A 27,802-nucleotide genomic window follows, 5' to 3' on the forward strand; every position below is an offset into this window, starting at 1 on the left:
TCCTGCAAATTATTTTACTTTGAATATATAGGAAAAGAAATCCACAAACGGGAAGCTATGTTCTATGGTTATGTCTTTTAAACAATGTTTTGTATTTACAAAAATTTTTTTCCTGATTAAAAGCACCAGCTGAAGTTACAGGCTGCTAAAACCATATTACAAACCCATTAAAAGACATTATGCCAAACATACTTATTAAAAACCCTTAACAAAACAGAGACAACGCAATCAACAAATTTACCCGCTGCACCAGGCAGCCCTTTTTTGATTTCCTTGCCAGTGTTCCCAGTAAGTAGGGTGGGGCATGCTTACCCCAGGGAGAGGACCCTCGCTTTACCCGCGGATGACTGCAAACACCCAGCGCAGGGGAGAGAGCGGTGTGTGTATGCCAGGGAACCCGGGATCTCCCGGCCCTGTCCCCGTCCCCCAGATCCACAGGCCCTGAGGACCCCAGGAGAAGGTGGGAGAACACACGCAAGTCAGACTGGCTTTCAGTAATTTACCTGCCAACAGGGATCTTTCCACTGCTCCCTTGCATCTCTGCACACTGAAAGGCTTGAAGTTTTTATCTGTTTTTCCTAAACAGTTATGACACTGTGTAAGGTCTCCCTGGGGGCTCACTTGCTGCCTATCTTAAATTCTGATTGAGTGAGAAACCGTGAGGCACTCAATTTGGACTCACAGGAAGGTACTTATGACAGCTTTATGTAACCAGAAGATGCTACGGTGAAGGGGAGGTTCAAAGCTCGCACACGCAGAAATGCATGTACACGCAGTTTGGCTTCCATAAAGCTATAGTGGAACATTAAATATTGAGTACTGAATTTTTAGCTGTAAACATAAAAACTTATCCTTAACTTTACATGAACATAGATAACAGAGTGGTCACTAAAAGCACTTTAACATCAGGACAGATGTTAAGTTTTGAGGTTCTTATTTCAACTGCTCTACATAAAAAATGCCCTAGAAGCAAAGAAAGGCTTAAATAAATACGCAGAGACAAACATGATGTACAGCGTGATTGAAGTAATGAGAGTCTGGAGAGGTCAGACAGTGCGGGGTCTAGGCCAATAGGGGCAGCTTGTGGCAAGAGGGGGGCTCTGTCCCATGGGTGGAGGGGAGGGCCTAGGGGATACCCTTGAGGGGGGAGGAAGACAGGACAGGGCAGCTTGTGGCCACGTCACACCCTCCTCTGTAGGCCTCACGGGCCCAGGGGGGTCAGCCAAGAAGGTGGCCCTGAGCAGCACAGGACAGTGCTAGGCTCTCCTGGGTGACCCAGGATGCCACACAGATGGTGGGTCCTCTTAGGACAAGCCCCGGCCCGCCCACGCCTCCAATCAGCAGCTCACTTTGCACGCCTGTCGCTGGCCTCCAGTGGGCAGCAGGGGCCTGACGCTGGCCTGGTAAGGGCAGTGGCCCTGTGCAGGGAGGTCTGCTGACAGCCCTGCTTGTGGCTAAGGCACACTCAGGCCTCAGGGCCTGAGCAGCTGACCTGAGTGATCCCAGTGTTCCTTCTGTCAGACACTGAGGCTTCGAGAAGCAGCCCTCACAGTGTAAGGGTAACAAGATGCAAACTAACAAGCCACCCTGACTAGCATGACCACTCAGCACTCCTCTGTGGGGAGACGCTCCCAGGCACCGGAAGCTGGAGGTGGCTACCTCAACTGCCCCCAATGCCACCATCACCACTGGGGTACCTCCTCAACTATCCAAGAGGAGCACGGAACCGAGCATGGTCGCCTGAGCCTAGCAGAGCCTCCTGGGGTCCAGCTCAGGAAGAGCTTTCAACGCTGTCCCAAGCCCCAAGGCGGGTAGGTCTCCTCATCCTCCCTCCTGAGAACAGCATGAGGGGCCAGGCGTCTGTGAATGTCCTCTGCCGAGGAGGCCACAGAGCTGCCAGGAAGCAAGCCCCTTCTTCGTTCAGGCACCCTGAGTTGGGCTGAGGAGGGTCCCCTCCCTTCTCCTCTGCTTCCTGCCCAGCAGTATGGATGCTGATGGGGGAACGCGGCTGACGCAAACACAGGAGTCTCAGCCCCCGGCCCCAGCTCTGCAAATCACCACACACGCACGCACACACATGCACACCCGTGTCTACAAGAATGTGCACCTCCGTGGCTGGACATTGAATCCAGGCAAGGTGCAGATGTTTGGAAGCCGAGTTCCTGGGTCCCCCAGGATTCCTGACCAGAGGCCCTGGCTGTCTGATGGGGGGGACACTGGACAGAAAGGCAAGCTGGGAAAAGTGTTATGGGGGGATGTGCATTTTTGTCCCTGACATGCGCCATCACTTCTTCCCTCCAATTCTGGGGCAGAAACTGGCGTTTTGCCTCTGGGCTCTGGAAGCTGCTGTGAGCAGAGGAAACACTCCAGCCAGGCACGGAGGCCCAGGCGATGGAAGTCATGTGGCAATGCACCAGCGGTACCACCCACCCTGGCAACTGGCACCCCACTTCCCGCCCAGACACGCTCCCTTGAAGGCGTGACTCAGACGTGGAAGCAGAACTGGCAATTCAAGTCCATTTTAAAGGATGGCTCTAGAAAGTTGGCTCCAATATCCCACCTGCAAGCCTCAGCACTGGGGGTCTTGTTACATGGTGGGAATGGCTGGCCAGCCCTTCCTGGGAGGGTGGAATCAGCCCTGCACACTCCCCAGGGACTTGGAAGCTCTGGAGACAGTCAGAAAAGAAGCCTGGGGACACCCACTCCAGCACACCTCCAAGGAAAGCTCAAGTGCCGTCTGGATGGAAGTAGGGGACACACCGGGCCCCACAGAGGCCCCGAGAACCTGGGCGGCTCCCTTCAGGAGCCTCACAGGAGGCTGGCCAGGCTTGTATTGGGTCCATTCTGAGCTTGGAACTGCACGGGGGGTGGGCCATCCGTCCACTGCAGAGGGGAGAGAACACACAGGTGAGGTCCTTCCTAGGAAGGGGCAGAGGTGTGCCGGGCTGCGTGTCCGCCCTGGGTTGCTGCTCTTTGGGCTGAATGCCCAGCCAGGGCCCTCTGTCCACCTCGCCTGAGTCAGCAGGGCCCCTGGGAAGTGCTGTATATCCCCCACTTGAGGAGCGATGCCGTCTCCCCCATCTGAGGGGCCCCTGAGGCTAAGCTGAGTTAGGGATGCTGGAGACCTGCAGGGAGACAGCAGCCAAGCGTGTACTTCCCTTCTCAAGGAACGTATCCCCTGGGGGCTGCAAGCCAAGGGAGCAGGCCCTGAGGAGTCAACCAGCACCCTCTTTTTACCTCCCCAAACCCAGTGCCTATACCGTGATGAGGTTGTGTTCAGGGAGACTGCAGGCTTCAATGTGGTCCTGGAGCAGCTGCTGCGAGAAGTTCTGGTGCATCTGGGCGGCTTCGTGGGCGTCCATAGCATTCCCGCAGGCCTTGTTCAGGTCTAAGGGTGGGATGTACACATAGGGTGGATCCACCTTGCCATACCCCACGTCCTCCCCGTGGATGTGGGTAGAGCCCTAAGGTCAACCCTGCTCTACCAGTGAGTTCCTGTCTATCTGGCATGTCACCTGCCCTAAGCCCTGTCTCAGGGTCAGCAAAGCCCACCTGCCAACGGCCCTCACACATGTCCTCCTGAGCTCCTGAGTCACATTCTTGGAGGTGCGTGAGCGGTGTGGCTGACACAAGGGTCGGTTGCGCAGTGAAAGCCTCAGGGCTGTGTCCTGTGGACACTGGCCCTCCTGGGGAGGTCCTGGCCAACCCTCGGGCACACAGGAACTCATTAGAGCAGGGCACCTGATACCCACTCCCGAGGCAGAAAGACTGAATGGGCCCACAAAGCCCACTGCAGACGGGAGCAGCCTGCCCTCTGCCTCGTCCCCACGGCCCTCGGTAAGACTCTGGAGTTTAGCAGCACCATCTACACCGGGGAGCAGCAGGACCAACACTGACACGGCTCAGAGCCTACTGAGCGCCCCGAGCATCCTGGCCAGCACGGGCCGACAGGGACAACTGCCGCAGCCAGTCATGGAGAAGGAAACCGAGGGTGAGGGCTAGGGCTCACAGTCCACTTCTTCACCCAGAGAGACTCCAAGAAATGGCCTTGTGGAGAGGGCGAACCGATCCTGTGTGCAGCTGTCATGAGTGAGCCTAGTGCCCACTGCCCCCAAACAGGGCCTGCCGTGGAGCCTGAGCGTATGCTAGAATTGGGACTGGGGCGTGTGGAGGCCCAGTCTGAGCACAAGCTCATCAGGGCTTACCTGAGATCTTTTAGACTTGGGCTCTCTGGGAAGGGCTGGCTATTGCACTCACCTCTCAGCAGGGCTGAGGACCACAGCTGCACAGACATGTCTGGGATCTTGCTGGCCAGCTGCATGGCAGGCACCACCATGTTGTTACTCTCCTGTTGACCGAGAGCAGCCAGGGAAGGGAGTGGGGGCTGGGGCCAGCAGCGGGGACAGCCACACCGAGCCCAGGCTGTGCCCTCCTCCTGCTGCCCAGAAAACTCCTATTCCTACTTCAGAGCCCATCTCAAATGACCTCCTCTGATGTACTCTTCAACCGCCTCAGGAGAAAATAAACTGCCCCCACTCTTCAGCTCTGCAGGTACCTCCTCATCAGGGCACTGCTGGCTACAGACAAGTCTACGTGCCTTTGTCTCTAACCAGAGCAAAAGGCACTGGTGGTAGTCAGCTCTGGACCCAGATCAGGAGCCAATTAGAAATGCACATTCAGAGGTCCCAGGGCCTGGGAGGAGGAAGCAGTCCACCCTGGTGGGGGTAAGGAGGGCTGAATGGGTAGAGGAGAGAGAAAGGGAAATGTCTCTTCTACATACAAGCCCACTCTTGTGGGAAGCTACCGGACATGTGGGGCTGTGGGACACCTGGGCATGTTAACTCTCCAACCCTGACGGTGAGACTGCACACCACCACCCCCCTCAATACCTAGGATGTACTGACAGTGTGCGGGGGGCCCTCAACACCCATCCCTGACCCCATGATGACTGGCAGCACTGCTCCGCCCCTGCTTGACCTAGGGACAACAAACTTTGCTGGCCTGGATGTAGGATTCAAGGTGACAGGGGAGAACTCTCTATATAGCAGCTCCTGGCAGATACCTGCCATGTAGTCAAGAGATTTACAAATCCTCAAATCCAACTCCTGAGGCCTAGCTTTAGCACAGGCAGGACTGTGTTGAGAACATAAAAGCCCAATGACTTCACACTGCCCCACGCCTGGCACCTCAAAGATGAGCTCCAGGTGGGTCTCAAAGCTTTTCAGAATTAAATAAAGTCTTTTCAAAACCTCAGAATGCACAACAGAACACGAAAAACTACTCTTCTCCTCGAGGCCTGGGGTTGGGCCTCTGTTTGGAGGCTGCCAGAAGGAGAGTGCCCCTTGGCTCTCCTAGGCAGGCTCCCCCATGCCAACTTGTAGCCCCACAGAATTTGGTATGAAGATGTGTGATTTAGAGAACTATCCTGTGTGGGGGCTGCTCACAAACTCATGATGCCTCTGGATCCTCCAGCCTGGCAGGCTCAGGGCAGAGTGGGCAGTGTCTCCCTCAGACCTGGAGCCGCTTGAGGCTAGGCCCAGGCCCAGACACACAGGGAGCAGTGGAGGTTCCTAAATAAGCTCGTAAGATGCCGCGGGATCACCTCAAACGTGAACCAGAGCTGCCGCTGAAAAGCTGCTTTGCTTACCCTGTCCCATGCAAGGGGGCTTCTGGAGACTACTAGACAAATGAGAGCCAGTGAGGTCTGGTTCTAAGCCTGGGTCTGCAGTTTGGGGCTCTGTGACCTTAATCTCCCCAGCTGGAAAACGGGGGAACCACATCCACCACACCAAGACATGAGGCGGGTGGCCCACACTCAGCAGGGCCTCATGTTGAGCCCCTGGTTCCCATCTGGGCCCCAGATCCACAGTGAGGCCACTGTTCCCAAGTGTGCTCAGAGGCTGAGGAACAAGGTGACAGGGTATTCTAAAAGGAGCAGAGCTGCACTCTGAAGGGAGAACCCAAAGCTTGTCCTCTTCCTTTATGGGTGGTGACGCCCCCAGTGTTCAGGCCCTGGCCCCTGGGAAATGCTTGTCATATTACTATGGGGAGGGGAACGTGCCAAAGTTGTTAAAAAATGCTCATTCTTAGGGAGCCCTAGGGTTTGATCAGATAAAGCTCTACGGGCCTAGACACGTAACCCATGTTAGTGAAAGTGAGGCTGGCTAAACTATGAAGCATATGCTACTTCAAAATTCTTGCTGCCACTGAAGAAAACTCTCACCCAGTGGTGCAGAGAAAGACAAAAGACATCGAATTATGGAACAGCCTGAAAAACAAAACCTATGTGTAGGCAGAGACAGGTATTGGAAAAACCCAGAAGACATGCAATCGTTTCCTCTTTTGTTTCTCACACTTTCTACGATGATCATACCATATTATATAACGTGAACAAACGTGATCTTAAAAAAACGGCCTCGAGGGGCGCCTGGGTGGCTCAGTCGTTAAGCGTCTGCCTTCGGCTCAGGTCATGATCCCAGGGTCCTGGGATCGAGCCCCGCATCGGGCTCCCTGCTCGGCCGGGAGCCTGCTTCTCCCTCTTCCACTCCCCCTGCTTGTGTTTCCTCTCTAGCTGTCTCTCTCTCTGTCAAATAAATAAATCTTTAAAAAAAAAAAAAAAAAAACGGCCTCGAGAGATCAATAGGTAAGAGCAGGAGAGCAGGTAAGAGCACAGCCCAGGTTCCCCATCTGACTCGGAGACTTGGAGTCGGCTGATTCCACTGTGGACGAGCCCCAGGGGGCCATTCTAGGTAGAGGTGAAAACATGGGGTGCCCTGAGGATGACACTGTGTGTGCTGGGCAAAATGGAGCCCAAGGGATCTGGCTGAGAGGACACACCTCTCCACCCCCAGGTATTAACACACAGAAAGGGGAACCTGCCCTCAGCCCTGCCAGTTCTGGACAGCTCTGGAAAGCCCGTGGGACTCTGCCTGACCACTGCCTGCAGCCGGCACTGGGCCTGTCTGCCACACAGACCCACCCTCCAGGATCCAAAGCTCCCCTTCACCCCCGGACCCCTGCCCGAGCCTCATGGAGCAGTGGGGAGTGGGGAGGTTACTGAGATAAGTTCACTGAGGGGCACAGGATGCAAAGTACTGCTAGGCAGCAGTCTGTAAGCACCTTGCAGGCCCCCTGCCTCTCGGCCCAGCCCTAGTCACTCACTCTGTGGTTCCCCAACACATAGAAGATGTGGCCCAGGAGCACAAGGGAGCAGGCTGTGAGTCGGTTCAGGTCCTCTGCGTTGGACATCTTCAGAGTTTCTCGAAGAAATCGCCTATGTGGGAACAGATGCTGAAGGCCCATCGGGACGCCTTATCGCTAGGAAGAGGCTGCAGCCAACTCAAGGCCCTGAGCAGAGCCCACTTGTCTCAGGGACAGAAGCCCTGGGCACACACGGTCAGGGAGCAAAAAGCACCCGGAGGGCCGGCCCAGGAGGTGCCGGGCAGGGGGCAACCTGTCCTCTCCCTGTACTCACTTGGCCTCATTGTAGCGTCCCTGGAAGAAGGAGAAGAGCCCGCGCACGTAGAAAGCTGCTGCTCGCAGGCAGTGTGAGCTGACAAGAGAGACAGGAGCATACTCTGGGGGGGGGTTGTGAGTGCAGCAGGCTTCCCAAGGGGAGCGAGAGGCGCCGGGTACCCAGGGCAGTTGGGTCCCACCAGCACCGGCCCCACCCCAAGAGCAGAGAAAGCGTAAGACAACAGGTCAAGTGGGCACTCAGCACTCGGGCCACGTACCTGACAGGGAAGCTATGGTCTGGATTGATCCTTTCCAGCAAACTGTACAGCTGTGGCAGAAAGGTCAGTTAGGATCATTTTGTATTTTGAAACATGACAAAATTCAGCTTCAAACGTGCCACTAAATTGACTAGGGCTGCTCGCATCTTCCCAACCCAACCTGAGAGCATCGTGCCCTCCCCCCAAATCCCAGGCCTGAGTAACCTGAGCAGGGAGCGGGGTCAGGACCTGCGGGGACAGGTGAGGGCACTCCAGGAGACTGCATGCAGCTGTTTACTTCCTCACGCCCCGCACCCCACCCAGTGGCAATCACGACCCCCATTATGAAGGGTGAGGGTTGGGGGGCCTCACAGCCTCAGCTTGTCCCACTTCAGGTGAGGGGGCTGGGCGGCCAGGGCAGCGGCTCAGTCTCAGCCTTTCTATGGTCAGAAGGACCCAGTGTGGGGGAGCGAGGTGGGAAGATAGGCCCACATGGGTCTTGTGGGCAGGGGGTGGGGTTTATCTGGAGGTGCAGGGATCCTGGGAGGCTCTGATAGGCAGCCATGTGACTGACGTTCTAGGTCTCCTGTGGCTGCCAAGGAAGGAGGGATAGAGGACACGGCTGAAGTGAGCTGAAGCTGCTTCCAGTGTCCCCACAGTACCTCCAGGAGGCGGACGCTGGGACGGCAAAGGACACAGGGAAGCCGAGCTGTCCCATGACCCACCAAGTGTAACCCACGGAGCCCACTCCTAGCCCTATGATGACCCTGCCCATTGCTTCCTAACTGCTGGAGCAGACAAGGCTGGGCTTTCTGCTCCCTGGAGCCCAAAGCATCCAAACCCAGAAGTTGGGAGGTCCACTAACCTTTTTTTTTTTAAAGATTTTATTTATTTATTTGACAGAGAGAGATACAGCGAGAGAGGGAACACGAGCAGGGGGAGAGGGAGAGGAGAAGCAGGCTTCCCGCGGAGCAGGGAGCCCGACGTGGGGCTCAATCCCAGGACTCTGGGACCATGACCTGAGCCGAAGGCAGATGCTTAACGACTGAGCCACCCAGGCACCCCTCGGCTAAACTTTTTATAGACTAAAGATAAAACGAAAGCCACGGAGGTGGAAAAACAACTAAATCTCAGATACTCTAGAGGCAGGAGGCCAGGGCTGGGAGAGGGCAATCCTAGGGCTGAGGGGGGGATCCCAGGGCTGAAGGGAATCACAAGGGGAACCTGGTGTGAGGGCACTTGCCCTATAAGGACAAGCCCTGGGAGCCCCCTACCCTTTATGAGGTTGGATCTTAGGACAACCTAGGAGCACAGTGCAAATGGCTGCCTGAGCTGCTGCTCCTCAGAAGAGAGCCAGGAGGCCTCACTGACATTTTAGAACAGCTCAAAGTAGAAGAAACTGGATTTTTTTCTGTGCAATTCAATAAAGCTTGGCTCATTTTTAACAGGGAGAAATGTTGTTTAGCTAGGGAACGTTCCTGTCCTAGACCCCGTCTGCCCCAGCCATGCCTGCAACTCTGGGTGGGACAGTGCCGTTTGCTGGACGGTGAAACCCTGGGGCTGCTGAGATCTGCTGGTGCCCGAGACCACCCCAACCCCACCGCCCCCGAATAAGAGTTGAAAAGATACCAAACATGAAGCATGTCACCTACTACCTCTTGGTGTCTATTTCCTTCCCGTATATACACACTCGCCAGATTGGTCACGATGAAGGCCCACAGCTCCTGGTGGTTGGTGAGCTAGAACAGGACACATGGCCATTAGAGGGCCAGGCCGGGCACAGTCCCATCACACTGGGGTCACTCAGTGGCACTGGAGCCGCCCAATCCTCCACGGCAGCTAATCTGGAATCACTTTCTTTCTTTCCTTTCAGACAGATCCCCTCGCCTGCTTCCTGAACCCCAGGAGCATAGAGCTGTTAGTTCTCTTCACTATAAAACCGTCATCCACATTAGGAGAAACTTAGGAAACAGAGAAGAGGAAAATCAGCCGCCCCTGATCCTGCCCTGAGAACACACTGCACTTCAGTCTATTTTCTGCTTGTTTCTCAGGACTGAGACCCAGACAGCCCCTCCCTCCACACCACAACCAGCGACCCCTGGGATCCCAGGGTGGGCTGTTACAGCAGAGGCATGTGCTGGTCCTGGGGAGGACACCGTCAGGAGGGTAACTGAGGCTGTCCGACACCAGAGATGTCGCTGATGGCTGGTGGCGGATGGACCGTTGTCCTCAGTTCTTGGGAAATAAGAGTGGTTGAAGGGGGGACCAATCTGAGGAGCCCGAGCAGTACCCAGCCCGTGGTTCCCGGCGGCGCTGAGGCCGCACAGCTGTGCAGGAGACTGAGGCTGCCTAGGAAATGCAGCCCCCCGCCCCCCGGGCCCCAGCACGTGCCGAGGGGGCCCAGGACGTCTTCTGACGCGAGCATCGCGCTCTGGTTTGTTTGTTGGAGGACTGCAGGCGGAGCACAGGTCTGGGGCCGGGGGGTCTGGGCGTGCACCCTGGCTGTACCACTTCCCACGTGGCCTGGAAGCGCGCCGTACGGACTGCCCTGCGGTGCACACCATCAAAGCAGCAGCAGCCCTTTGTGGGACACCGAGACGGGGAGCCACGAGGCCACGGGGTAACTGCAGGGAACAGGGCGGCTGTGTGTGGCTGTCCCAGTACCACCAGGGCCCAGAGCAGCAGGCGCGGACGGAAAGGCTCGGAAGGCCATGGGAGCGGCCCCGTCCACCCCTCATACTCATGCATGCTGCCAGAGGCCCCGCGCATTGCCAAGACAAGCTGGGGGCGCGGAGCACTCCGAGGAGCAGTAATACCGCTGAGCCCAGCCCCAGGAGCCAAGAGATCTGGAGACTGGCACGAGGGACAGAGCAGAACTCCTCACCCGACGGTGCACACGGCACCCCCACTCCCCCCACACCTCTGCTTGGGGCCTCCTCAGGACCCCTGGGCGGAAGGTGTTGCCAGCCTCCTTTTCCCATGAGGACACCGAGGCCAAGGTGGAGATGTGCTTATCTGGTCCTGGAACAAGACAGGCAGAACCGGGACCTGGCACTGGACTATCAACTCCCGGGCCCAGGGTGGCTCTCTCCAGGAGCCGCGGCACCAGCTTTCTCCCAGGGCCTGTTGCGATCCTGTCTGAGGCAAGGACTTCGCCCCAGCGGAGCTCCTTCATGACCCCCAGAGCAACCAGGCTGCCGCAGGGTGAGGGCAGACCCCGTCCTGCCATGGGGGTGGCTCCAGGGAGCCCCTGAGCCCTGCCGAGTGACTCTGCATCTTCAGCTGTGACAGGAGCCGACACCAACCTGGCAGGTTATCAGGAAGGCTGGGAATTAGGAGTGAAAGAGGCTGAACGGGCCGTGGCACCAGTGGGCACTGGGCTCTCCCTGACGGCTGCCCTCCAGGCTCGCCCCACCCCAGGCTGGCCAAAAGCCTCCTTGCCCGCAGCTATCCCTTGTCATACTGTGCTGCCGGCGCCGGCCTTGCCGTGGACAGCCCGGATGAACGGCACGTCACTATCATGGCCGGCGTCAGGCTGAATGCTGCAGAGTCGCCCGCTGAGCACAGTTTTGTGCAGAGGATGTCCTCATCAGACCACGCCCGACGCCTCACTGAGAAGCACCGCCCGCCCCTTGGGAGTGAGGGCCGGCACCTTACCCGCAGGGCTGTGGTGAACTGGGCTTCTGCATTGTCCATGCAGTTGACAGAGACACAGTATAGGCCCTGCAAGAAGAAGGCACGGAGGGCCTGAAGCCATGCAGTTTGCCCAGGGCCGCACAACTCAACAAGTGACTGCTGAGCCAGCCACCTCTGAGCTTTACTCCAGCAAAGGGGCAGAAAGACGGCGGGCTTAAGTATTCCCTCCTCCCGGGACCTGACTCAACTCAGACTCCAGATGCTTATCAGACTCCGGCCCATCAGAAACATCTGGATCCCGCGTGGGGCAGCGGTCACGGGATTCCTTGCTGGAAGGGGGCTGGGGCGGGCAGCCCCGGGCACTCACCAGCAGCGTGTGCAGCTGTGCCGCGTGGTTGGAGAAGAGCCGGGGGGACTGCTGGCACAGCTGGCAGACCTGGGAGATCTGCCAGGAAAGAGCACGCTCACCGTCACAAGGCCTCGAACGTGGCACCCGGTGTCCCAGCAGCCTCCGGGAGACCCCAAAGCTGACAGGTGTGCCCACATCCGACCTTCCCTGGGCCACAAAGTCCCAGCAAATGCGTCTGTCACGAGGGCCAAGTGCAGCCCTGATCTCCTTGAGGATGATGATCCCTGTCCATTACCCCCACTTCATCCTCCCTTTCTGACATGCGTCTCAGCCATACAGTGCCTTCCCCCTACTCAGGGCCCCCACACCCCCATCAGGAAGGTAAACATCAGAGATTCTGGATTGGGGCAGGAGGAATGCTAGGATCACCATCAGGGGACCCCAAATCCTCAGACCCTGTGTTCCTTGGGCATGCAAACTTTCAGGGAAAGAACCACTGATTTCTGTTATGTCCATCAGGGTCACGAACTAACAGAGCATAGTGAAATGACAAAATTGGATGTTCTGCTGACACACACCGGGTAAATTTACACTCTCCCACGGGATGACTTCTGAGACCCGGCAGACTCCAACAGCTTTCCCACCCATGCGCGTGGCCTCTGGCAGCATTACCTCCTGCAGCGCAGTGGCCTTGTGTCCTGTGACAAGCCTGCACATGATGATGTGCTCGAGTAGGATCACTTGGAAGGAGGACAGGATAGGGCTGCAGTCAAGCACTGGGGGCGAGAGGTGTGGGTGAGCACTCAAGGGGCAGCTGGAGAAGAGACCCTAGGAGATGGACACAGAGCCTCCTGGGGACTCTGCATCCTCCCACTGCCCACCACATTGGCCCCTGGGCTACCCAGGTCTGAGCCCATTTGCTCTGCTGGGCACCAGCTCAGCACCAGCTGTCACCTCTCTCGGTGCCCACTGCACCCTAGAGTGAGGGGGTTCATCTCCCTATCCGGGTGGGGAGACAGGCCCAGAGCCAGGTTTTAGTGACCAGAGCGTTCTAAGAGTAAGAAATCCCTGGAGAGATTTGTCTTCCATCCTCACTCCACTGTGACCCGGGGGGGTGCTCCAGGGCACTCCGCACAGTGGGTTCTAGAAATGTTGCAGGAGAGTGAAATTGTGCAACAGGCCTCAGGCAGCGGTGAGGGAACCCAGCTCTTGGCTTCCCTGAGTGGCTGTCCTTACATTGGAGCCAGATGGTGCCCACAGCCCTTTCCTAGCTCATCTGGAGGGAAAGAACCACCATCCCTGTGGGCTTTGGTTCTCCAGTTCTGAAGGCTCCTCCCCCAGCAGCACTGATGAGGGCACAGGAAGCAGATGAACAGATTAACGGGGGTGCTGAGCCAGCCAGGGACACGTGAGGCTCTGGGTTCCTACTAGCCAAAGGTCCCTGGTCCCGCAGGATGGATTAGCTGAACATCCAGGAAGAACCCACAATCTCCAAAGGACCTGCCGTTGGTTAGGGAGATCTGAGTTCCAATCCCAGCCTCACCCGGCATGATCCATGTCACGATACTGAGAACAGACAGCAAAGCAGCCACTGTCTCTTTCAACTGAGCACTGCTGTCCCAACACGCCCTGCTCGGGACCCACTAACCCTCACAGCCATCTTGAGCGGGGGGGGGGGGGGATTTGGGCAGATATGGCACAAGAACCCCTCTGGCCAAGGATCAAGGATCAAGCCTAGGTTTGGCCTGCTCTGCCCCGACCCCAGATTGCCCGCATCTTCCAACTGAGTTAACAAGACCCACAGGTTAGGGTTAGGGTTCTACTCAGGGCTGCTGTCTTTCTGGGTTCTTCAGGCCAGCCCAAGAGGTGGCACTCAGGCCATCCACCAGGCGGCGCTGTGGCTCCGAGACCTGCCAAGTAGAGCCATGTCCATCCAGCCCCCCGAGACTTACTCTTGAGCTTCTCCAGCTGCATGAGGGCTTTGTCCGTGTACTTCTGTGCTTTCTCCAGGTAGCCAGCCTGCATGGAGTGCATCACGGTCACCTGATGACAAGACCAGACAGCGGTGGTCACTGTGACCCTCTTTTCCCCGCTGTAGCCGCCAGGGCCCCAGTCGCCCGGAGACTCACCAGGTAGACGAGCACACACATGTGCTCCTTAGGCAGCCAGTGGAACAGGTCAGCGGGGTTGCTGGGCAGGATCTCATCATCGTGCAGCGTGGAGATGGTCTGGATGCACTGCTGCAGCTGCTTCAGGCACGGCTTCACGCTCTTCACCTGGAGTGGGCGAGTGGCGCCACACACCTGAGGGCCTGCCGACTCGCACTGGGTGCCAGGCCCCTCAGGATATGAGGCCCCTGGGCAACTAGCCAAGGCCTGCCTGTCCAGCCACCTCTCAGCCCCTTCCTCCCAGGAGGTCCTGCCATGCTCACTGCCTGCAGGAGCCCCCCACCCCGATGGGTCAGCCAGCTCTTGGGGTGCAGGGCAGGACCAGGGAGGTCATCTGTGGGACTGAGGCTTGGCCACCACCCAGTTTGGGGCCCAATACCAAGGCCTGAGAGAGGCCTGTTCAAAGACCCTGCTCAAGCCACGCTTCTTTCCTGTAGTAAACCTCAGGAGAGGAAGGTAGGGCTGGGGCAGCCGGTTACCCTGGGGGGTGTGAAGTGGCTCCCTGGAAGTCCTGCAGGCGCCATGGTTTGTACAGACTGGCCTCTCTGCACCGGGAAGCCCTGTACCAAGGCCCCCGTAGGCCATCTCCGCAGGCATGAGCACCACATGAGAGTCTGGTCTATACTCCTAGGTGTTGAATGCGGTGTTTAGCCCAACAGGCATAGCTGGGTGCAAGTGGGGGAACAGAGGAAGCCCCTTACCAATGAGACACCCACTAGGCTCTGCCTGTGGCCTCCTAGCACACCAGAGGTCCTGCCCGTGCTTGGTCACTAGGCCAGGGTACGGTGAGATGGACGGAGTAGCACACCCAAAAGGCTGCAATGTCACCCACGCACGGATGCAGCTGCTCCTCAAACACACGAGGATTACAATCTACTCTAAGACACAGCTGATCCTGTCAATCCCTTCTCGAACTCCATAAAGCTGTCATCAGCTGGGGGTTGGTGGACACACTGCTGGAGCACCTGCTGTGGGCCAGGCACCATGCCACAATCCTCAGTTTATTCTCATGGATTCCACAAACTGCCCTCAGATGCCTTCAACTGTCCACGCACTGAGTGCACCATTACTCCCACCATGATGCTAGCTATAGGAGACCCCCATTCCAACAGTGCCCTCTGCCCACGGGGACAAAGCACTCGTGCCAGACCATGATAAGATGTGTAGGGAAGGCTGAGCCCCTAATGATAGACATGTCATGTGGCTAGTGACAGGAGGCAACCACAGAAGTGAGGTCTTGGCCTAAAGCCCACTTGCAGCCTGCTCACTCCCCATTAGCCCTTGTGTGGGAGGCATTACATACCTGCCCGGCATCCAAGTAGTGGGTCACCTGGAGGACCAGGAAGAAGACACGCAGAGACTCCTTCTGGATGGGGTTCCCTTGCCAGTTCTCAACTATCTGTCCACAGAGGGTCAGCAGCGGGTGCACTTCCTGTAACTTGCGCTCCATCAGCAGCAGCTGGGGAGGGAGGAGCAGGTGCTGGGAGCACCTCTTGGTGCCCAGATCTGCCCCTCTCCAGGGGAACACCAGGACCACACAGAGGGCAAAAAACCAACCCAAGGCTTCTTCCTTAGCACAAATCCTTGGAATCAGAGTTTCACTCTGGGGGGCCTCGCCCTTGCTACAGCCTGCTGTGTATGAGGGTCTGGGCCCACAAGAAGCTACACTATGGCAAATGAGCAGGGCCTGGCCTCATGTCCTCCACACCAGCCCCACTCCACCCAGCCTTGACTTACCATTCCTTTGCTGAGCAGGAACAGGGCCCTGGAAAAGAGAGGGTGAGTCAGTCTGTGAGGCCCTGGCACCTGCTGGGATGACTGGGCCACCCCAATGTTCATGGGGACCTAATGTGCAGCAGTCCCTGGTGGTCCCCAGTGAGGTCTGTTTTATTTATAAGGCTGTTCTACTTCATCCTGTTTGAGCTTTCTTTACTTTTTTTGCCTGGGTTAGATGTTCATGAGGCTCAAAAGCCCAGAAGGCATAACCAGGTGCTCAGAAAGTGTGGAGTAGCAGAGTACGGAATGGCAAGCGTGCCACAATCCCAACCTGGATGACAGAGTAGAGAGGGGCTCCGTGTCAGCGGATGGCACTGGGCAAGCGCTGGGCGGAGGCAGGGGCTGCTGCTTTCAGGAATCCCTATGGTTGTGCAGAGCCCACAGGCCCTCTGTTTGTTCAAGATCAAAGTCTCTGTCCCGCCTGTCTTGGCAGAATCCCTGTGTGCTATAATACTCCATCAGGTAGGTACCATTCTCCCCATCTTCTGGGTGAGAAGACTGAGGTGGGGAGATCACAGTCACACAGAACAGATGTCTATGCTCCAGGCCACCACGCCATTCCCCGTTATTATAGACTGTAGGGTCTACCTGCCCATTGTTCAACCATCGAAATGCAGGGCTGGGAACTTTATATCAAGGTTCCCACAGTGTCACACACGTTATCACCCTAGATTTGTGGTGAGAGGTTCTGGGCCAAGTGATCTGCAGCTTGATCTGCAGCTGCTGTGCCCTGATGGAGCCGACCCAGGCCGCCTGTCCACAGCAGTGGCAAGAAGCCTGGCAGGAGACACTCTTGAGTGAACATGTGTAGTGTTCAGCTGTCCCCATGCCCTGTTGGGCCTGAGAGGCACCAGGAACCCAGTGATAGCTACAGCACAAAGGGGGCAGGAAAGGCCAGGAATGTGGGGCCAGAGTGTGTAACAGCCACCATCTCAGGGCAGGACAGCCTGGAGGAAGCTGAGTGGCTCCAGTGGGCACTTTCAAGTCTCGAGTTCAGAGAACAGAGCCGGGGACAGTTTTTTCCCAACAACTTCACGGGCTAAGATTAGCCTCAGTGAAACAAAACGTTTCAGAACCCGAATGCATACAACAGAGTAAGAGCACTGGTGCCTGGTGCCTGTCCACTGTAGAGCTCTTTAAAGGGGAAAAAAGAGACAGACTGGAGGCCTTCGCAGAGGGTACACAGTGAAGCACCAGTGCCCCCTGACCCCTGACCCCAGAGTACCAGTCTCCAGACCTCAGTCCAAGCAGTTCTGTGGGTAACATGAACCTACGTCCCCTCTTTTATACGAACATCCACTTACTCGGTCTCCTACTGTACATCTAAAAGCTCCTCAGTGTCCCCTGAGCAGGGACACCAGGGCTGCCCGCAGACACTGCCAAGCACACCACGCATGCCCCCTGGGAGCACCACTCGTGCATCTGTGCCTCAAAGGGACCAGCCCAGCACATCATACAAGCACTTTTTAAGAGATACTAGATCCATGCAAGAACCGAGAATGCAGGCTGCCCGCCCCTCTTCAGTCTACTCTCCCCTCCAACTTCATGAATCAACAGGGCAAGAGATGTCGGGGGCTGCTTTCATCTGCATGGTTTTTACTCTGTGCAGAAGTGATCCCCATTTCGAGCCAGAATGCCAATGTTCTTTGTTGTCTTGGACAAGATAACTGGGCCGTCTCCAAGTAAGAGGGACAGGGATGTGGAGAAAGGGTGCCTACCGTGTGTACTCGGATCCCACCACCCGGGCGTACTCAGCCCCCACGCCCAGGAGGTCGCAGGCTGACACCAGGTCCTTCTCAAGTGTGTGCAGTTGCTAAAAAGGAGAGAGCAATGACACTTGCTTTACAGTACCTAGTACCTGACCTTAGTGCTCTGTCGGTGACTTAAAACTGAACCTCCCCACACACCCACAAAGTTGTTTCAGTCGGTTTTGAGCTAAATCAACCAAATTATCTCATCATATCAACTGCTTTGGATATAGAACTCTACTTCATCTACAGTGGACCTCATTTAAGCTTGATGGCTCATAGAGCCAGCAGTTAGCCCTTACAGGCTCAGACCCCCAAGATGTTGTGAGCGTGCGGTGTACTATGCAGATCACCTCTGGAGGCTAGTCACTAGGGAGGCAGCCAGAGGGGCCCGAAGGCCTTGGTCAGGAGCTTCAGCTCCTGCATGCACCAATGCAGGTGACAGGGTTGTCATGGAGGGTGGGCAAGAGCAGCCTGATAGGCAGGCTGATTCTGAGACAGGAGAGACTGGAGGCCAGCCAATGAGGGGGAGGTGTGGGCAGAGCCCAGAACAAAAGAGGTATCCCTCACAGTAGAGCATACCTGTCCCCCATCCTCACCCCCAGCTGGCAGGCCTCTCCATTGTGGCCAGGAAGGCCAAGCCTAGAAAGCCCACCACCACTGAAGTGTCTCAGAGCACAGGGACCATCCACGTCTGAGGAACTGAAGGGAGTCCAGGTGGGGGACCTACATGGAGCCTGGGCTTGACTCAGGCACCCACTGCCCAATAGTCAGTCCCTCGGAATCTCAGCTCAGCTCTTACAAAACACAGTGGATCACTGGCAAGAAATGCTCCCCGGATTTAAAAGAACGCAGGCCAAAGGAAGCCCCAAAAGGGAGGAGAACATGAAGACAAGGCCCTGTGTTCCCCGGACACTCCCACCATCACCCCGGGTGCTGCCTGGGGCAGGGGGTGTCTTGCTGAGGACAAAGGCTGGAGAGCATCCCTGTGTCCCCACCCATTCAGTGCAGCAGGCTAAGGAGGGCCAGTGTGTCCTGGAGGGTGTTATGTGTACTCAGGCAGGCCTGCCCCAAGGTCAGGGCTCCTGCTGAACCCCTGCTTCTTGGCCAGGCCTGCAGTACTCACAGCGAGCTGGAAGAGCAGGCGGCAGTGCCAGTACGGAGTCTGCTGTGAGATCTGGATTGCTTTCCGCAGCAGTGGCTTTGCTGCATCTACGGAATTCTGAAAGGAAACAGTCAAGTTTGGGGAGGAAAAAACAAGCCGGCAAGCAAGCTGGATTCCTTATGGAACAGCTGCAGCGCCAGAAGGCCACTCCTGTTCATGCTCACCAAAGGATTTGTGGGTTGCCAATTTACTTTATTAAAAGAAGAAAAGATTTTATTGGACTCACTGGCTGGAAGTTTTTGCATTGCTCTTAAAATAACTCCTCATTCAACTAAACTGAAAAGTAGCTTTAGTCCAAAATCCTCAACAGTCCAATTAGACAACAAACTGCCATCTTTCCTGTTCTGCAACCAGAGAGAGGGGCCAGGGATGTGAAATAGGCACTCCCTGCTGCCCAGGGAGCCTCACGCGTGGCTGCTCAAAGCAGGGAAAGGTGATATTCAGCTATGCCTGAGATCAGGAACCAGGTTAAGAAGGCATATGGACTTGTTAGGAACGAATCGCCCTAAACCTAGGAACAAGCCTGTTTTCCAACAGTCTTTGATAGAAAGATTCTGCTGGCCTTCATAGCAAGTGATGACCCGTGGATGCTCTATAGCAGGGTATGGAAGGTAGAAAAGTAATTGGAAATATTAAGAGCCAGAAGGGAGTCCACTTCTGAGAGCCCCAATTTGCCACTGTGCCTTTGCTCTAGGGAGAACAACTTTGCTTTCAGAAACCTCCAGGTGCTCTTACCTCTTGACAGTATAACTCAGACAGAAGACTGGCCGCTTCAAATTTAACGTCTTCAAACTGTTGGATCTGATAACATCCAGTTAAGGAAGGAGAGACACGGCAAAGCGGTCAGCTCAAAAGGGCCACAACCTGGGGTTCTCACATGGTAGAGGCTGGCGGGACAGGAGCATCCCTGCCTGCTCTGAGGCATCAAGCTCACCTACTCCTCTAGCAACCCCCGTGTCTGGTGCCGGGTGGGTGCAGAGCTAGATGACAGGGCGCAAGCAGGGAGAAGATGCGGGTCTGCAGGGGTAGCAACATCGAAGAAGGGATTCTTCAGGTGGGGCAAAGCCTAAAACTTTGGGGTGCTTCATGGGGGGATTAAAATTTATAATACAATCTTTGCTCCGCCCCCCCACAAATGGAGCTTTCCTTGAAAGGAATGGTACCAACAAGAAAAGGATACTTGCTGTGATATCAACCACTGAAAAAAAAAGAAAAAAGGATTAATTCTCAGCCAAATACTAGGTGCCTGCTTACTGGCTCCACTTTGGGGTTTACACAGGTTGTCCTGTCACCAAAAGCTGCAGGTATTCAGTTTAAGTGAGAAGGTGGCCTGCTTGGCCTGAAAGGGTACGCTCACTTTCCCTGCAATCCCACAACCAGAGTGCACCTGGGGGAGAGAGAATGAGTACCTGCAGGATCCCCTATGGACAGGAGTTTTCTGTCCTGCCAGCCCCCAAAGTCAGATTCAGAGCCCCCTCCTACCACAGCAGAGATGCTTCAGGAGGAGGAGTGCTGAGAGCCCCCGTGTACCACTCACTACACAGTACATGGACCGTCGGCAAATCACGACACAAGGAATCAATTACAACTGGAGAGTGGGTCGGGAGGTGTCAGTCCTTCCTGCAGAAGTGCCATTTAAAAGATGCTTGGAAATGAGCAAAGCTAGCCTCAGAGTGGAGGTGGAAGTGCTCTGAGAAGGACTGGTGTGGGCAAATATGGCCAGGCGGTGGCGGGGATGGCTCTAAGACCTGAGCTCACTGTCCTACCCTCTGCTGGCACACACACCAGCACAGGGTTCAGTGACATGCACCCACTTGCGGACTGCTGTGCCCTGCAGCTCCATGTTCCAACAGGAGGCGGTGGTCAGGACGTGTGTGGGCCAGTCCACCACATGAAGTACACCAACCATGCTCTGTCAGACCGCACAGGACCCAAGCATACACTGGACACTGTTCTTGTCAACCCACTTATCCTACAGACATTCACAGAGCCTTGCCAATTGCTGGCAGGAAGATCTGGAGCTGAAGAGAAGACCCTGACTCACCATGCTCTATGGGAAAACAGTGTGTGTGTGCAGGGATGATGATGCCTGGGGTTGGGCCTTGAAAGGTGAGAGTGTAAAAGTGAGGGCAGAGGTGTCCCCAGGCAAAGAGGGAGTAGGAGGTGCTCTGGGCAGAGAAGAGCCCATGAAAAAGGCAGAGGGCCAGGAAGGTTAGGCTGGAAGGCCCAATGGATCTCTGTGCCATTCATGCAGCAGCACTGCCTATGGATGAGAATGCCCCAATACCATTCCCGGAGCCTTTCTCAGTCCGAGGCATAAAACAGAAGCGCCTGATCAGATCTGGGTTTTAAGTGTACCTACAGCAGCAAAGATAATGTGTGAAGGAAGGAAGAGGGCCCATGGGGCTGCTGGTCTTAGGGCTAGAGAGGCCTCTGGGCCAAAGGTGAATGGTGGCCCAGGAAGTCACAGAGGCAGGGAGACTTGGAGCTGCCTGAGACCAGCTGCCTGCAAAACATAGACGGGCCAGGAGGGGGCACTGTGGGAGAGGGAGAGAGGACCAGACCGGGCTCCTGACAGACACACATGCGCAAGCACATATGCAGGGCCCAGGCAAAAGGCACTCTGCAGCCAGCCTGAGTGTCCCTTCCCAAAGCCCCCCTGCAGCAGGGACAGGAGGGGCTCAGGGTCCCCGGGGGAGGGGGGGCGGGGACTAGCTTCAGCCACACGGGTGATGTCAATGGAGCTGGTAAATACAGAAGTCAGGGTGTGCCTTCTACAGAAACCACTACTCTCTACGGGGAAGTTCAGTGCAGGGAGAGAAGCTCCTGAAGACCACCAGTTGGAAGGATAGGAGAAACCGGTGGAGGAAACTGTGACTGGAGACATGGTTGGGCCGGGAGAACTTTAAGACTGGTCCTGTGTCGGGCGCCTGGGTGGCTCAGTTGGTTAAGTGACTGCCTTCGGCTCAGGTCATGATCCTGGAGTCCCGGGATCGAGTCCCGCATCGGGCTCCCTGCTCGGCAGGGAGTCTGCTTCTCCCTCTGACCCTCCTCCCTCTCATGCTCTCTGTCTCTCATTCTCTCTCTCTCAAATAAATAAATAAAATCTTTAAAAAAAAAAAAAAAAAAAAGACTGGTCCTGTGTCAGGGCAAGTCAGTTACTCTCCAAAACAACTGTCAGACTTCACTTTTGTATCTTTGCAACACTTGCAACATAAATGCACAAACCAGAAAATATGGACACATCAGAAAATATATCTCACAACTAAATACATAGGATACCTTACCTAAGGTGGCTACTTTAATCAAAGTTGCTACCTGATCTATATGTTTTACTATGCAATGCTAAAAAATAGCTTTTATGTCTCCTTCCTCACGATGGAAAGAAGCCAAAGTGAGAGCTCTCCACTGCTGGGCAGCCTGCAGCTGCAGGGCAGGGACACAAACTAACCTACCAGAAGTTCCTGGGGTTACCTTGGGGCCCTCAGGGGGAAGTAAGGGTTACCACAGGGCCAGCACAAGCCCTGAGGGGTGGATGGGCTCGAATGAGCACATGCCTGGAAAATTCCATCCAGGGCTGACAGTGTTTCAAGCCTTCTTGTACCTCAAAATCAAGATAATTATTTTTTTTTAATTAGGTTTTTAAACCATCAAAATGTGTAGAAATAGTTATTAACCGCAACTCCTTTCGGATGCAAGCACAGCACTTAGGAGTCAGCCTGCCTCCTGCTGTGTGACCTTGACTAGGAGAAAGCCCCTGTCAGCATTGTGATTAGCAAATTGGAAGTGGTCCCTACCTCATGGGTTTGTTGAGGATCCAATGAGACAGTGTCCCTGAGAAGACCACATGCAGAGTCTGGCAGGTAGGTGACAACAATACTTCAATGATTTTCAAGCAGGAACAGGAAGAAATCAGGGGTTGGAGGGGAGGCAGGGGGACGAGTTGGTGGAACTGTGAAGGGATGGATCCTAGACAGATTTCACATCCTGAAGTCAGAGGAGGCTCAGAGAGTGAGAGTGAAGAAAATAGAAATGAAAACAGGAGGAAGCACAGATCACTCTTCCCTGAAAATGCTTAATGCCAAGCTCTGCAAATACAGCTTCTGCACAATGTTTTGCTCCCAGCGATGGGGCATGGAATTTGGCAGGACATGATGCTGAGGGATGAAAGATGTGCTCCAGCCACGCCTGTTGATGAAAGGCCCAGAACTAAGCCCGTTCAGGCCTTAAGAAGAGAAAGGGAAGCATTTAATCACTTGCTGAGAAGGTAAACCAGAGATTCTCAGGTTAAAGCTGGAAGCAGAATTCACAATCATCTGGACGGCACAGTTTGGAGCTGCTTTCTTTTTTTCTTTCTTTTTTTTTAAAGATTTTATTTATTTATTTGAGACAGAGAGAATGAGAGAGAGAGCACATGAGAGGGGGGTGGGTCAGAGGGAGAAGCAGGCTCCCTGCCGAGCAGGGAGCCCGATGTGGGACTCGATCCCGAGACTCCAGGATCATGACCTGAGCCGAAGGCAGTCGCTTAACCAACTGAGCCACTCAGGCGCCCTGGAGCTGCTTTCTAAGTCAGGAAGCAAAACCACCACTAAAAAGCAGCTCCACTCCAACCAAACCCAAAGAGAAAGCAAACATGGCATTGACAGGGATACCACACTCAAAGAAACTAGTGTATAAAGGAAGACTACCTGGATTATAGAAACTAATGGACAATTCATTGCATAGAAGTAGCATTTATTCCTTTGCGGCTTTCAAACCAGCAAAGTCTAAGATGATGATGCATTTTCTAGGCCAAGGGATAAAGAGAAATATGATCAAAAGTTCAGTTAACAGGGTATAGATATACATCTAAGTACAGACACGCAGATTTTTTTGATTCCACAGAGGACGTGCAAATGACTAAAATGGAACTGTCTGCTGGAACGACAGTGTGAAAATAAGGCAAGAGGAGACTGAAAATGCACATAAGAACAGGTGCAGCAAGAGGAAAGCCAAGGTGAAAATGAAATGAAACGGAACACAATATGAAAGAATCTACAGAAAATAGCTTCATAAATTCTCTAGCCAAGAGATTTCTGAGAAAAGTAACATCTCTTATAATCATGAACTATTTACTCCAGGAGTCCCAGAGCAGCCAAGAATTCCGATGACATACACACACCATTGCCAAAACCATCATCTAAAAGGGGAGACTCTCAGGTGAAGTGTCCAGCCATGCGCCACAACAGCTACAGGAGTCACTGAGCAGACCCGGGGAATGAAGAAGCCAGCAGGTGATCCAAGGGCCTGCAGAAGTAGGAACCAGAGAGACCAACAGCTTTGACCTCAGAGAAAGCTGCTAAGCAAAGGGAGAAACATCCTCCATACCTCTGATAGAAACACTTAACAGATGATTCAAAGTTGACAGAACTGATGAAGCCAATGGCTAAGTATAAAGATTATTATTTTTATTATTATTATTTTTTAAGATTTTATTTATTTATTTGACAGAGAGAGACACAGCGAGAGAGGGAACACAAGCAGGGGGAGTGGGAGAGGGAGAAGCAGGCTCCCCGCAGAGCAGGGAGCCCGATGCGGGACTCGATCCCAGGACCCCGGGATCATGACCTGAGCCTAAGGCAGATGCTTAACTGACTGAGCCACCCAGGCGCCCCAAAAGATTATTATTTTTTAAAGATTTTATTTACTTATTTGAATGAGAGAGTGAGTGAGTGAGAGAGCAAGAGCGGGGGGGGGGGGGCGGGGGGGACAGAGGGAGAAGCAAGCTCCCCGCTGAGCAGGGAGCCCAATGCAGGGCTCGACCCTAGAATTCCAGGATCATGACCTGAGGCGAAGGCAGAAGCTTAACTGACTGAGCCACTCTGGTGCTCCAGATGGGTAAGTATATAATACATTCCTTCTACAAAGTTTACAAATGCAGTTGAGGCAGTTAGACACTGACAGGAAGCAAACAGAGAGTAAATAATCTAACCTTATATTAAAAAAAGTGATTACCAAGGAGGCTGGGGGTTTATCAAGAGAGAAAAGAAAAGACATGTAAATAACAGGGAAGCCGAATGTGGTACTAAGTTCAGAAGCCCATTAAAAGTTTTACCTACAGCACTCATAGTTACAGAAAATTAGTTCAGAAAAGAACAGCAGACAAAACGATCAAGGAGAAAATAGTCATAAAATACTTGAGTCATTTACATTGAAAAAAACTCAGTAGAAGGGCACCTGGGTGGCTCAGACGGTTAAGCTTCTGCCTTCGGCTCAGGTCATGATCCCAGGGTCCTGGGATTGAGCCCCGCATCGGGCTCCCTGCTTGGCGGGGAGCCTGCTTCTCCCTCTCCCTCTACTGTTCCCCCTGCTTGTGCTCTCTCACTTTCTTTATCAAATAAATAAATAAAGCCTTTAAGAAAAAAAAAACAACTCAGTAGAACATGCGACTCTTGATCTCGCATTGGGAGATTAGAGCCCCACATTGGAGGTAGAGTTTATTAAAAAAAAAAAAAAAAAAAAAGATGTTTTTTGATACTCTGGGTTGGCTCCCTAAAAAGAAATTGGAACCTCTTTGGCCATTTGCTCTTCAGGACTAGAAACAAACCACTTCTAAAAGAAGAACGTATTACAATTTTTTGTTGAGCGAGTCTGGGAAAAGAATGAATAAAAGCTGAAAGCAGCCTGATTGGGGGAAAATCACAGGACTAACAAAGAATGAAGATTAAAGAAACATGCTTGTGTTGCAACACAATGGGAGATTACATACAATTGCAGAAGGAAAACAACACAGAGAACAGCCCTTTAACTGAAATCTGGACAAATTCCCAGCTGGGGATGCAACTGACAGAAAGGGATTTCCAAGTATAACATTAGTGTGAGCTACAGAGGGGACCTTGTGGCTCTGTGGGAAACCCCACAAGACTCAGGGTTCTGTAAAATCAAGGGAAGACGTTTCATAAGCATACGGGTTTAAATTATGGGTCCAAAAGCCCAGCGGCTACAAGGAAGCAATCTGAGGCACGGCTGCTTCCCCTCTACAGCACTGGGTGGGCTAAATGGGACAATATACACAGCAAATATGAACCACTGCTACAAAAAGACTCAATGACCCCCGAGACAAGGGAGGGGAGGTGGCAGGATTTGTTGCAGAGAAGAGAGAGCTTCAGAACCGTAATTCACTGAAGGCACTGGGCCACCAGGCCTGAGCGGTCAGCCTCCAGCATGCCCATACCCAAGGAAGTCTGGGGCTTCATTTGATCTCACCCTCATCACTGCCCAGGAGAGACCTTACACCAACTGGTCACAGCTCAGGCACTCCTTGGGATCGACCTGACATCCTGAGTGGTTCTCCAGGTTCGCTTTCCCCATCCCATTCAGGCTGCTCAAATGTCACTCCTACAAATAGACTTCCTCACTACCTCTGCCAAAAAAAGCTCCTCATCAACTCCATCTCTTAACCCTGCACCATATTTTCCATGGTTCTTCTATGATGGTCTAACCTTTTACTACATACTTAACGTTTGTCTCTTTCACATGAAAACATAAGCTCACGTTGACGGGGACTATCTTAGTCATCACTGATCTATGGCACCTAGAATAGAGCTTGGCACCTGATGTGAGCTGAATATCTGCTGGATGAATAAAAGGGATAAAAAAAAAACTTCATAAAAACAATAATGACTTATTGAAGGCATTGAAGTTGGCGATCCTGAGCCCAGGTTTGAGCCAGTTTTGTTAATAACTTGATGTGTAGCTTTAAGCAAATCACTTCATTTCTCTGGACCCATACTGCCTCACTCCTAAAACAAGGAAGATGATCAAGCAAGGACTAAAGTCCCCTTCCAACTCTTTACACTCTGCAAAACAAAGATTTGATATCGTCCCAAAGGCAACTCATTACTGGCCACAGGTGGGCTGGGATTTACCTCAAATCAATACATTTCAAAAACTTAAGTTGATTCTTCTTAAGAAATCTCTAAGTCAAATAAAGCTGGGTGAATAGCAAATGAAGGCCTGGTCTGACAGGGAGCACAGTGTTACTGTGACAAGAAACAACGCCAAGGCCAGAAGGGTCACAATGACAGCCACCTTCCCACATTCTTTGAAGCACCAAGATGCCACAGTCAAGTTGGGGTTACGGGGTCTCTCTTCTGAAGGGGATAGACTAATGGATGATGGGAGGAAGAGAAGTCACCAGGGATACAGAGAGAGCAGGAGCTTGGAGATCCCCCATCCCACCCCACTGAAGCAAATGGTCCTGGAACCTAGGCCCCCCTCAGTTCTGCCTTGGAGAATTTTAACCTCTTCTCTCTGAGCCTCTGCCTCCCATCTATGACACCCTGCATCAGTGATAGGGGCACAAGACCCTCCAGACACTTATCAGACTTCCGGGTCCAGGGAGAGGATGCCATCTTAGGTTTCCTGAGAAACCAAACCAGATTCCCAAGGGATGCCTGCACTGTCACCTTGACCCTCCCCTATCCTGAGTCACTTCAGGAGGGAGCATTCAGACTGATCGATGCTCGAGGGGCTGAGCCCTGAGGAGCTGGAAGCTGCAGGTCCCAGTGGCCGATCTGGTGGCCTTCCCTAAGGCTCCAACAGATGATACTCTCCTGAAAGCCTGAAGAATTTGGGGACCCTGTTGCTCCTGATAAGAGACAACTCTCAAGTACCCTGAGCGGGGTCCTGGGGCCCTGCCTGTCACCAGAGACTTTAAGGTACAAAGAGAGGCCCTCAGGTCCCCTGAGAGACTGGCGACTTCGGGGTCCTGCTGCCCGTGCGGAAGTCGCGCCCCAAGTCCCCGAAGAGAGGCCAAGCGGCCCCTGCCCGCTGGGGTCGCAGTCCGTCAGCCCAGGCCCCGAAAAGAGCCCGCGCCTCCTCCCTCGCGGCCGGGTCTGCGCTCACCGCCTTCTCCAGGTGGCTGCGCGCCTGCTCGCTGTTCTTGGTGTGGTGGTAGAGCACGGAACCGAGCTGCAAGTGCGTGCGGGCCTCGATGCGCTGCGGCGGCTTGAAGGGGAACACGGCCTGCAGGCAGTGCACACACAAGCGAATCTTGGGCGGGCTGGAAGTGCGGAAGTGCTCGGCGAAGCCCAGAAGTGCCAGGTACCACGACTCGGCCGCCTCCGCCTGCGCTGCCTGGGCCGCCGCCGCCTGGGCCGCCGCAGCCGCTTGAGCCGCCATTTTGGCCTCCACAACAACAAGCCGCCGCCACAGGGAGGCGGAAGCAGGCGCGCGGGGCGGGGCCGGGGGGGACTTCTCACGTCTCT

The 27,802-nt window shown here is 54.3% G+C and overlaps 1 protein-coding gene across 2 annotated transcripts; it reads right to left on the bottom strand.

Moving 5' to 3' along the window:
• On the bottom strand, nucleotides 1-27,758 carry MAU2 (MAU2 sister chromatid cohesion factor). 2 transcript variants are annotated; one of them, XM_045862638.3, is made up of 19 exons: nucleotides 27,441-27,758; nucleotides 19,735-19,752; nucleotides 19,290-19,355; nucleotides 18,516-18,611; nucleotides 17,360-17,454; nucleotides 15,603-15,630; nucleotides 15,169-15,324; nucleotides 13,827-13,973; nucleotides 13,650-13,740; nucleotides 12,370-12,473; nucleotides 11,716-11,793; nucleotides 11,370-11,435; nucleotides 9,368-9,451; nucleotides 7,734-7,783; nucleotides 7,475-7,552; nucleotides 7,162-7,273; nucleotides 4,258-4,348; nucleotides 3,261-3,388; nucleotides 1-2,883 (listed from the first exon to the last, which is right to left on the bottom strand). In XM_045862638.3, exons 1-19 carry the CDS (start codon nucleotides 27,714-27,716, stop codon nucleotides 2,809-2,811), a joined length of 1,839 nt encoding a protein of 612 aa, XP_045718594.1. In that variant the 5' UTR covers nucleotides 27,717-27,758; the 3' UTR covers nucleotides 1-2,808. The 2 variants fall into 2 exon arrangements, with proteins under 2 accessions (XP_045718594.1, XP_045718593.1); XM_045862637.3 differs by having other exon boundaries at nucleotides 9,365-9,451; nucleotides 27,441-27,757.
• Between the last annotated feature and the right edge of the window lie 44 nt (nucleotides 27,759-27,802).

The sequence above is a fragment of the Mirounga angustirostris genome, unplaced genomic scaffold (genome assembly GCF_029215605.1).
Source record: "Mirounga angustirostris isolate CCGP_5_RB_7025 unplaced genomic scaffold, mMirAng1.0.hap1 SCAF_1, whole genome shotgun sequence".
In the NCBI taxonomy this organism is placed as follows: Eukaryota; Metazoa; Chordata; class Mammalia; order Carnivora; family Phocidae; genus Mirounga; species Mirounga angustirostris.